At 42.6% G+C, this 12,500-nt stretch overlaps 1 protein-coding gene across 15 annotated transcripts in view; it reads right to left on the bottom strand.

Moving 5' to 3' along the window:
* The window catches only part of LOC110496981 (dystrophin), a 394,538-nt gene that overhangs the window by 100,883 nt on the left and 281,155 nt on the right, over positions 1–12,500 (bottom strand). For all 15 annotated transcript variants that reach the window (XM_036951595.1, XM_036951594.1, XM_036951600.1 and 12 more), the window contains 7 exons: positions 11,940–12,110; positions 11,259–11,384; positions 10,271–10,405; positions 9,962–10,114; positions 8,382–8,552; positions 535–657; positions 223–395 (listed from right to left, as the gene is read on the bottom strand). In XM_036951595.1, coding sequence (XP_036807490.1) covers positions 223–395; positions 535–657; positions 8,382–8,552; positions 9,962–10,114; positions 10,271–10,405; positions 11,259–11,384; positions 11,940–12,110 — 1,052 coding nt within the window. The remainder of the gene's footprint in view (positions 1–222; positions 396–534; positions 658–8,381; positions 8,553–9,961; positions 10,115–10,270; positions 10,406–11,258; positions 11,385–11,939; positions 12,111–12,500) is intronic.

A 12,500-nucleotide genomic window follows, 5' to 3' on the forward strand; every position in this document is an offset into this window, starting at 1 on the left:
CTCCTAGTTAAACAGCTCACACCTGGTGTCTCCCCATGAGGAGGGTTGTCCCCCCCCCCCCCCCCGGTCTCCTAGTTAAACAGCTCACACCTGGTGTCTCCCCATGAGGAGGGTTGGCCCTCCCTGGTCTAGTTTGTCTTCACCTGTTGACCCAGTCCTTCCTGTCCAGAGTTAGTAACCCCTGTGTGTCCCCAATAGATTCCCATTATTCCTGGTACGTACCTGAGCCTGTCCAGGTACAGCTTGTTGACTTTGTCCCAGTTAGTGTTGAGCAGCAGAGCTGTCTCCTGGACCCTGGTGCTCTCTGCTGGAGTGGCGATGGCCACCACCTCCTCTCTCCTGGCTAGAGCGCCCTCTACAGGTGGGCGGAGGTTCTTCAGATTCACCTTCACCTCCTGAGACACAGGGACGTAGGCATACAGGCACACACACACACATGTTAACCACACACACACACACGTACATATACACATTTGAAACCAACAGTAGGAAACATGCACACACACACACACACACACACACACACACACTGACCTGAAGGCACTGTCCCTGCTGGGGTAGGTTGTAGAAGACGGCCTGCCAGTACTCAGGAGAGTTCAGTTGGAAGTCTGTCTCAGAGACGGAACGCAGCAGGGTCTGCAGCTCTCCCAGGTACTCCTACACACACACACACACACACACACACACACACACACACACACACACACACACACACACACACATACACACACGCACGCGCACACACACGCACACGCACACACACACACACACGCACACACACGCACACGCTCAATTATAACTAAACAATAACCCCAAACTAATTCTGATCTACACAAACTATACAATATTAACACTAAACACAAAGCCATCTATTACTGATAGATCCTCATCAGTTGATATTCCTACTGTGTTCAGGAGTTGTTCTGGTACTTGGTCAGGAAAACCTCCTTGCCCTACCACTTTATACTATAGATACCTTCACAGAGGGGGTAAGGTTCCCTACCACTACATACTGTAGATACCTTCACAGAGGGGGTAGGCTACCTACCACTATATACTGTAGATACCTTCACAGAGGGGGTAGGCTACCTACCACTATATACTGTAGATACCTTCACAGAGGGGGTAGGCTACCTACCACTACATACTGTAGATACCTTCACAGAGGGTTCAGTCAAGACAGTGTTTGTTGTTATTCCTGTGCTGTGTTCTAGTACAACACCTCTCTAATCCTTCACTATCTCTTTACATTATTTATATTTAAAAATATATATATATATTTTCATTCAGTTTTCACACTCCTTCCTGGACATTAACATAAGACGCAGTAACTCATAACTCTCTCTCCTGTCATTAAGTGTTGTTCTTAATGACTTCCATGACTCATATGAGACACTTTATCTGGGAATATCACATTCTAACACGGAACCTTTTTAACGATTTCTCATCTGTTGGAATCTTTCCACTTCCACGGCACCTATATAAAACTGTCCCGATATTTATTCAGCTGTCTTGTGCTCCTATATAAAACTGTCCCGATATTTATTCAGCTGTCTTGTGCTCCTATATAAAACTGTCCCGATATTTATTCAGCTGTCTTGTGCTCCTATATAAAACTGTCCCGATATTTATTCAGCTGTCTTGTGCTCCTATATAAAACTGTCCCGATATTTATTCAGCTGTCTTGTGCACCTATATAAAACTGTCCCGATATTTATTCAGCTGTCTTGTGCTCCTATATAAAACTGTCCCGATATTCAGCTGTCTTGTGCTCCTATATAAAACTGTCCCGATATTTATTCAGCTGTCTTGTGCTCCTATATAAAACTGTCCCGATATTTATTCAGCTGTCTTGTGCTCCTATATAAAACTGTCCCGATATTTATTCAGCTGTCTTGTGCTCCTATATAAAACTGTCCCGATATTTATTCAGCTGTCTTGTGCTCCTATATAAAACTGTCCCGATATTTATTCAGCTGTCTTGTGCACCTATATAAAACTGTCCCGATATTTATTCAGCTGTCTTGTGCTCCTATATAAAACTGTCCCGATATTTATTCAGCTGTCTTGTGCTCCTATATAAAACTGTCCCAATATTTATTCAGCTGTCTTGTGCTCCTATATAAAACTGTCCCGATATTTATTCAGCTGTCTTGTGCTCCTATATAAAACTGTCCCGATATTTATTCAGCTGTCTTGTGCTCCTATATAAAACTGTCCCGATATTTATTCAGCTGTCTTGTGCTCCTATATAAAACTGTCCCGATATTTATTCAGCTGTCTTGTGCTCCTATATAAAACTGTCCCGATATTTATTCAGCTGTCTTGTGCTCCTATATAAAACTGTCCCGATATTTATTCAGCTGTCTTGTGCTCCTATATAAAACTGTCCCGATATTTATTCAGCTGTCTTGTGCACCTATATAAAACTGTCCCGATATTTATTCAGCTGTCTTGTGCTCCTATATAAAACTGTCCCGATATTCAGCTGTCTTGTGCTCCTATATAAAACTGTCCCGATATTTATTCAGCTGTCTTGTGCTCCTATATAAAACTGTCCCGATATTTATTCAGCTGTCTTGTGCTCCTATATAAAACTGTCCCGATATTTATTCAGCTGTCTTGTGCTCCTATATAAAACTGTCCCGATATTTATTCAGCTGTCTTGTGCTCCTATATAAAACTGTCCCGATATTTATTCAGCTGTCTTGTGCACCTATATAAAACTGTCCCGATATTTATTCAGCTGTCTTGTGCTCCTATATAAAACTGTCCCGATATTTATTCAGCTGTCTTGTGCTCCTATATAAAACTGTCCCGATATTTATTCAGCTGTCTTGTGCTCCTATATAAAACTGTCCCGATATTTATTCAGCTGTCTTGTGCTCCTATATAAAACTGTCCCGATATTTATTCAGCTGTCTTGTGCTCCTATATAAAACTGTCCCGATATTTATTCAGCTGTCTTGTGCTCCTATATAAAACTGTCCCGATATTTATTCAGCTGTCTTGTGCTCCTATATAAAACTGTCCCGATATTTATTCAGCTGTCTTGTGCTCCTATATAAAACTGTCCCGATATTTATTCAGCTGTCTTGTGCTCCTATATAAAACTGTCCCGATATTTATTCAGCTGTCTTGTGCTCCTATATAAAACTGTCCCGATATTTATTCAGCTGTCTTGTGCTCCTATATAAAACTGTCCCGATATTTATTCAGCTGTCTTGTGCTCCTATATAAAACTGTCCCGATATTTATTCAGCTGTCTTGTGCTCCTATATAAAACTGTCCCGATATTTATTCAGCTGTCTTGTGCTCCTATATAAAACTGTCCCGATATTTATTCAGCTGTCTTGTGCTCCTATATAAAACTGTCCCAATATTTATTCAGCTGTCTTGTGCTCCTATATAAAACTGTCCCGATATTCAGCTGTCTTGTGCTCCTATATAAAACTGTCCCGATATTTATTCAGCTGTCTTGTGCTCCTATATAAAACTGTCCCAATATTTATTCAGCTGTCTTGTGCTCCTATATAAAACTGTCCCGATATTTATTCAGCTGTCTTGTGCTCCTATATAAAACTGTCCCGATATTTATTCAGCTGTCTTGTGCTCCTATATAAAACTGTCCCGATATTTATTCAGCTGTCTTGTGCTCCTATATAAAACTGTCCCGATATTTATTCAGCTGTCTTGTGCTCCTATATAAAACTGTCCCGATATTTATTCAGCTGTCTTGTGCTCCTATATAAAACTGTCCCGATATTTATTCAGCTGTCTTGTGCTCCTATATAAAACTGTCCCGATATTTATTCAGCTGTCTTGTGCTCCTATATAAAACTGTCCCAATATTTATTCAGCTGTCTTGTGCTCCTATATAAAACTGTCCCGATATTTATTCAGCTGTCTTATGCACCTATATAAAACTTGTATAATGAAATTCACAACCTTGTCCCGATATTGATTCAGCTGTCTTGTTGTAAAAATAGAAATGGATAAACAGGAAGAGGTCAGAGTGAGAGTACTGAACCTTTAAATGTGAGTAAATACTGAAGAACAGGTTGAATTAGAGAGAGAGAGAGGAGGATAGATAACCTGATGTAATGTGTGGGTTATATAAACCTGAGTAAATACTAAAGAACAGGTTGAATTAGAGAGAGAGAGAGAGAGAGAGAGAGAGAGAGAGAGAGGACAGACAACCTGATATAATGTGTGGGTTATAGGAACCTGAGTAAATACTGAAGAACAGGTTGAATTAGAGAGAGAGAGAGGAGGATAGACAACCTGATATAATGTGTGGGTTCTAGAAACCTGAGTAAATACTGAAGAACAGGTTGAATTAGAGAGAGAGAGAGGAGGATAGACAACCTGATATAATGTGTCGGTTATAGAAACCTGAGTAAATACTGAAGAACAGGTTGAATTAGAGAGAGAGAGAGGAGGATAGACAACCTGATATAATGTGTGGGTTATAGGAACCTGAGTAAATACTGAAGAACAGGTTGAATTAGAGAGAGAGAGAGGAGGATAGACAACCTGATATAATGTGTCGGTTATAGAAACCTGAGTAAATACTGAAGAACAGGTTGAATTAGAGAGAGAGAGAGGAGGATAGACAACCTGATATAATGTGTCGGTTATAGAAACCTGAGTAAATACTGACAAACAGGGAGAAAGGTGATTGAGGACACTGGTTCATTTAGAGTCTGACAGACAGAACAGAAGAGAGTTTAATGAGCCAGTCAGTAGTGTTTAATCCATCCTTCCATAAACACCGTTCGTTACTCACTCTAACTCACTGGCTTATACCTGATTCACACGTGGATGTGTCATATGCACAGAACACAGTGGGGTGTAAAAGGTACAGCTTGACTGTGTCCCTGTGGATGTGCGTTTGCTCTATATATATATTGTGTGTATTGCTCTTAATTGTAACCCAATGGAAGTCATCCAACAATCCCATCATGCACATAACAGCGTTCCCCAGAACTTCACAACAGCAATTCAACTCACCTTGTAGCCCAAATACAACAACATCAAGACATAACCATCTCACCTCTTATGTCGGCTCTGTTTCTTAATGATCAGAAAATGGATCGCGTTGTGATTTGACACAAAGGCACAAAGACGTGCGTTGTGTGTTAAGAGTATGTTTAAAGTTAGCCTGGTTCCAACCAGTCGGCTACACAGCACCAACAGATCTGGAACTAGGCTATGGCAGAGTAGGTTCAGTAACTAGGACAGAAGTACAGTAGTCATTCATAGGTCTATACCGTGTAAATACAGTGGGATTTCACAGTTAAATACCTGGTCATTGGTATTTATTATGGATCCCCATTAGCTGCTGCTTTGGCAGCAGATACTCTTCCTGGGGTCCAGGAAGTGTAGGGGTCATTGACGTACCGTGACAGAAACAGCCACCATAGTGTTCATGTGTGTTCACTGTTGATACTGTATGCCTGGCCAAATATAGATGGATGTAGACTACATGTGGGTTTGTCTTGTTTTGTGGTCTACTGATGCTTGTCTTGTTTTGTGGTCTACTGATGCTTGTCTTGTTTTGTGGTCTACTGATGCCTGTCTTGTTTTGTGGTCTACTGATGCTTGTCTTGTTTTGTGGTCTGGTGCTTGTCTTGTTTTGTGGTCTACTGATGCTTGGGACAGAGGTTTTAAAAGCAGCCAAATGTCCCTATGATCCAAGTCACATGACTAAACACACTCCTCCTCCTCACTAATCCAGTGCTTCATTCATCAGCCCTGCCACACAGGCAGGTGTTCATGTGTGTGGAGCCCTGTGTGAAGATTTGAGTATGGTGCGTTTTCATTGGGTGACTGGATACATACATGAGGGTCATTGATTGGTTGTGACTCCAGACAGGGGTCAGGTGACTGTGATTGACAGGACATGCGGTGGTGATGTGAGGCAGGAAACCAGAAACAGAACACAACAGAACAGCAAATCAGAGGCCAGCTGTGTAACATGCTGCTTCTTCACACACTGAGGGAAGGATGGAGGGATGAACACCTGGATGATGCAACTGAGGAGGAAAACTAGAAAAACCCCATTCAGTAATACTGTCTGAAAGCTACATGTCATCCCCTCAGTAATACTGTCTGAAGGCTACAAATCATCCCCTCAGTAAAACTGTCTGAAGGCTACAAATCATCCCCTCAGTAAAACTGTCTGAAGGCTACATGTCATCCCTCAGTAATACTGTCTGAAAGCTACATATCATCCCCTCAGTAATACTGTCTGAAAGCTACATGTCATCCCTCAGTAATACTGTCTGAAGGCTACATGTCATCATCCCCTCAGTAATACTGTCTGAAGGCTACAAATTATCCCCTCAGTAATACTGTCTGAAAGCTACATGTCATCCCCTCAGTAATACTGTCTGAAGGCTACATGTCATCATCCCCTCAGTAATACTGTCTGAAGGCTACAAATTATCCCCTCAGTAATACTGTCTGAAAGCTACATGTCATCCCCTCAGTAATACTGTCTGAAGGCTACATGTCATCCCCTCAGTAATACTGTCTGAAGGCTACATGTCATCCCCTCAGTAATACTGTCTGAAGACTACATGTCATCATCCCCTCAGTAATACTGTCTGAAGGCTACATATCATCCCCTCAGTAATACTGTCTGAAAGCTACATGTCATCCCCTCAGTAATACTGTCTGAAAGCTACATATCATCCCTCAGTAATACTGTCTGAAAGCTACATGTCATCCCCTCAGTAATACTGTCTGAAAGCTACATATCATCATCCCTCAGTAATACTGTCTGAAAGCTACATGTCATCCCCTCAGTAATACTGTCTGAAGGCTACATGTCATCCCCTCAGTAATACTGTCTGAAAGCTACATGTCATCCCCTCAGTAATACTGTCTGAAGGCTACATGTCATCATCCCCTCAGTAATACTGTCTGAAAGCTACATATCATCCCCTCAGTGATACTGTCTGAAAGCTACATGTCATCCCCTCAGTAATACTGTCTGAAGGCTACATGTCATCCCCTCAGTAATACTGTCTGAAGGCTACATGTCATCATCCCCTCAGTAATACTGTCTGAAGGCTACATATCACCCCCTCAGTAATACTGTCTGAAGGCTACATGTCATCCCCTCAGTAATACTGTCTGAAGGCTACATGTCATCATCCCCTCAGTAATACTGTCTGAAGGCTACATATCATCCCCTCAGTAATACTGTCTGAAGGCTACATGTCATCCCCTCAGTAATACTGTCTGAAAGCTACATGTCATCCCCTCAGTAATACTGTCTGAAGGCTACATATCATCCCTCAGTAATACTGTCTGAAGGCTACATGTCATCCCCTCAGTAATACTGTCTGAAGGCTACATATCATCCCTCAGTAATACTGTCTGAAAGCTACATATCATCCCCTCAGTAATACTGTCTGAAGGCTTCATATCATCCCCTCAGTAATCCTGTCTGAAGGCTACATAGTTGGCTTGGCTCTGGGGCCTTCAATAACTTGTTAACAGACCCTTGTTATTAAGAGACTTGCTGTCTGACTGGACTAGGATATACCTGCCGTCTGATTGGACTAGGACATACCTGCTGTCTGATTGGACTAGGATATACCTGCTGTCTGATTGGACTAGGATATACCTGCTGTCTGATTGGACTAGGATATACCTGCTGTCTGATTGGACTAGGATATACCTGCTGTCTGATTGGACTAGGATATACCTGCTGTCTGATTGGACTAGGATATACCTGCTGTCTGATTGGACTAGGATATACCTGCTGTCTGACTGGACTAGGATATACCTGCCGTCTGATTGGACCAGGATATACCTGCTGTCTGATTGGACTATAATATACCTGCTGTCTTTCTGGACTAGGATATACCTGCTGTCTGATTGGACTATAATATACCTGCTGTCTGTCTGGACTAGGATAGACAGGTTAACTACATCATATGGTCTGGTGTTTGCATCTCACTCATTCAGGAGCCCTTTATTTCATGTTTGATATTGATATTCACTGATTGATATTAGTTGGATGATATTTGTCTTTCCTATTTGATTAATGGATTAGTGACTTCACTGACAGCTCAATCCCACGGTTAACCTGCTGGTTAGAGGCAGCAGGTTATAATTAGTAGTTGGTTCTTACTAGCTAGCGGGCAGGGGGTAAGTTGGCACCAGGGAATGCTGTCAATTCCAATCAATTGAGAAAGTAAACCAGATTCCAATTCCAAATGTTGCTTATTGAAAAGCATTGAAGAGAATTGGAATTTCAGATTACTTCCTGAATTCAACAGGATTTAAATGGAATTGAACCCAACCCTGGATGACACGGGACAAGTTGGCACGGCGCAGATTGGCACGGGGCAAGGGGAACTCACACTTTGTCGGCGGTAGGGGGTGAATTTAGCCTCCACCTCCTGCCAGCGTGTGTTGAGCTGGAGGAGGCGGGGCTGCACCAGCGAGGTCGCCCCTGCGTCTGACAGTTCTTTGGCCAATCCCTGCACCTCTTTCAGATCCTCACTCTTCTCATCGAACTCTGAGCCAATCTCCTAGTGGATGGGACAAAACCAGCCAGAGTCACACCCAGGGGGAATATCAGACACACACACACAAACACACGAACACACGAACACACACACACACACACACACACACACACACACACACACACACACACACACACACACACACACACACACACACACACACACACACACACACACACACACACACACACACACACACACACACACACACTCCTTGGAGAAAACCCAGTTAGCAGACCAGCCATACAGGGGATAGATCTCACTCACACACATAAGGAAGACACAAACTCTTCCAGGCAGGGCAGTGATCATTCAGGATCATTCAGGATCATTCTCCCCAGAAAGAGGAGAAACCATCTACTCTTTCCAGTTAGATCAGGGAAATGAAGAGAGAGAAGATTCACAATAAGAGTCCCTTTTTATTAGATCAGGGAAATGAGGAGAGAGAAGATTCACAAGGAGAGTATGTCTGGCTTCATCTGGTACAGACTTTAATAACTGTGAAAACCCCTCCGTTAGAGGGCAGGGCAGAAAAGAAGCGGTGAAATGAGTGGACAGGCAGAAAGACAGACAGACTGAAAGACAGACTGGAAGACAGAGAGACAGACAGACATCTAGTGCTGGTAGTTTCAGGTACAGGTGAGAATGACAGGTGACTCTCAAGAGGAGTTCAATTTAGCGGAATGTCATTTTGATCACCTGGAACAAAGACACACACTGTCAGATTACACTCAGAGAAATACATATTTAAACAGAGAGGAGAAGAGAGACAGAAAGAGAGGAGAAGAGAGACAGAAAGAGAGGAGAAGAGAGACAGAGAGAGAGGAGAAGAGAGACAGAAAGAGAGGAGAAGAGAGAGACAGAAAGAGAGGAGAAGAGAGAGACAGAAAGAGAGGAGAAGAGAGACAGAAAGAGAGGAGAAGAGAGACAGAAAGAGAGGAGAAGAGAGACAGAGAGAGAGGAGAAGAAAGACAGAAAGAGAGGAGAAAAGAGACAGAAAGAGAGGAGAAGAGAGAGACAGAAAGAGAGGAGAAGAGAGAGACAGAAAGAGAGGAGAAGAGAGACAGAAAGAGAGGAGAAGAGAGACAGAGAGAGAGGAGAAGAAAGACAGAAAGAGAGGAGAAGAGAGACAGAAAGAGAGGAGAAGAGAGAGACAGAAAGAGAGGAGAAGAGAGAGACAGAAAGAGAGGAGAAGAGAGAGACAGAAAGAGAGGAGAAGAGAGAGACAGAAAGAGAGGAGAAGAGAGACAGAAAGAGAGGAGAAGAGAGAGACAGAAAGAGAGGAGAAGAGAGACAGAAAGAGAGGAGAAGAGAGAGACAGACAGAGAGGAGAAGAGAGAGACAGACAGCTAGATCAGAGTGCGGTATAAAGGGAGAGACAGATATAGAGACAGGAAGAGAGAGGGTTTCACCTTAACCCTCTGTTCCTCTGCTGGATCAGGTAGTTCAGCCACGCTCCTCTCAATGTCGTCCAGCCACTGAAGAAGGTCATCAGTCTTCCTACGGTACTGATACCACTGGGGGGCTATCGCCAGGGCCTTCCTCCTCCTCACACCTCGCAGGTCCTACACACACACACACACACACACACACACACACACACACACACACACACACACACACACACACACACACACACACAATCAGGTGAACTAATGGTAGAATGGTACAAAATGATATTTTTCTCAATGTTGTCATTATTCCCAGACTGTATACTGCACCATGACACTGTTGTATTTAGTGTTGAGCTGATTATGTTTGATTCTGATCTGTTCTTTCTTGTCCAGGTCTGGAACTCTCCTCTGTAGCTTCTGTCCTTTCAGCAACAACTCCTTCACTGCCCCCTCCTCACAGTTCTACAACAGAGAGAAGAGCCAGAGAGAGACAGAGATGGGGGAGAGAGATCGGGGGGAGAGAGACAGAGATGGGGGAGAGAGATCAGGGGGAGAGAGATCGGGGGGAGAGAGAGGGAGAGAGAGAGAGATGGGGGAGAGAGATCGTGGGGAGAGAGAGAGGGAGAGAGAGAGATGGGGGGAGAGAAAGAGAGAAGAGAGAGAGAGAGAGAGAGAGAGAGAGAGATGGGGGGAGAGAGATCGGGGTGAGAGAGAGATGTGGGAGAGAAAGAGATGGAGAGAAAGAGATATGAAGACGTTACTTGAATGATAGAACAGAAATAGAACATAATAGAATATAACATAATAGAATAGAATAGAACAGAATAGAACATAATAGAATAGAATAGAACATAATAGAATATAATAAAATAGAACAAAATAGAATAGAACATAATAGAATAGAACAGAAATAGAACATAATAGAATAGAATAGAACAAAATAGAATATAATAAAATAGAACAAAATAGAACATAATAGAATATAACATAATAGAATAGAATAGAACAGAATAGAACATAATAGAATAGAATAGAACATAATAGAATATAATAAAATAGAACAAAATAGAATAGAACATAATAGAATAGAACAGAAATAGAACATAATAGAATAGAATAGAACATAATAGAATATAATAAAATAGAACAAAATAGAACATAATAGAATATAACATAATAGAATAGAACAGAAATAGAACATAATAGAATAGAATAGAACAAAATAGAACATAATAGAATAGAACATAATAGAATAGAACATAATAGAATAGAACAGAAATAGAACATAATAGAATAGAATAGAACAGAACGTTACCCCGTCCTGTCCTGTGAAATCTTCCTCCTTGAGGTTCTCTCCCTGTTTCTCTTCTTCCTCCAGCAGGTCCAGCCAGATCTTAGCTTCACTGTGGAACTGCTCCACCTCCACCGCTGATGCTGCTGCCTACACACACACACACACACACACACACACACACACACACACACACACACACACACACACACACACACACACACACACAGACACAGACACACAGACACACAGACACACACACACAGACACACACACACACACACACACACACACACACACACACACACAGACACAGACACAGACACACACACACACTCATGTAACCTTTGATGCACTTTTGTGCATCATGGCCTAAAGAAATGACTAAGATATTTCTCCCTTGAGAATGTTGTCTGACTGTTTGTGGAGGATCTCTTCATATAAACACACAGGACTGTAGAGGATAGAGAGAGATGTGGTCGAAAGGCAATGAACTGGGTTAGTTAGAGGGCAGGGGGTCAGTATAGAGAGAGATGTGGTCGAAAGGAAATGAACTGGCTTAGTTAGAGGGCAGGGTGTCAGGATAGAGAGAGATGTGGTCGAAAGGCAATGAACTGGCTTAGTTAGAGGGCAGGGGGTCAGGATAGAGAGAGATGTGGTCGAAAGGCAATGAACTGGCTTAGTTAGAGGGCAGGGGGTCAGTACCTGTCCTGCAGTGATGCGCTGTGCGATGCTGTCAAAACGCTGGTTGAGCTTTTCCAGGTTGGGCCCCAGCTGTGCCTGGCAGTGTTCCCCACGAGTACCCATCAGACCCTGGGATAGGACCCGCACCGCCTCCACCTTACCATGCATCACCTCCAAGTCCCCACGCAGACCCTGAGAAACACACCATCATTACACACATAGACACACCATCATTACACACATAGACACACCATCATTACACACATAGACACACCATCATTACACACATAGACACACCATCATTTCACACATAGACACGCCATCATTACACACATATAGACACACCATCATTACACACATAGACACACCATCATTACACACATAGACACACCATCATTACACACATATATACACACCATCATTATACACACATAGACACACCATCATTATATACATATAGACACACCATCATTATACACACATAGACACACCATCATTATACACATAGACACACCATCATTACACACATATAGACACACCATCATTATACACACATAGACACACCATCATTATACACATAGA

Source organism: Oncorhynchus mykiss, chromosome 18 (genome assembly GCF_013265735.2).
Source record: "Oncorhynchus mykiss isolate Arlee chromosome 18, USDA_OmykA_1.1, whole genome shotgun sequence".
Lineage (NCBI taxonomy): Eukaryota > Metazoa > Chordata > Actinopteri > Salmoniformes > Salmonidae > Oncorhynchus > Oncorhynchus mykiss.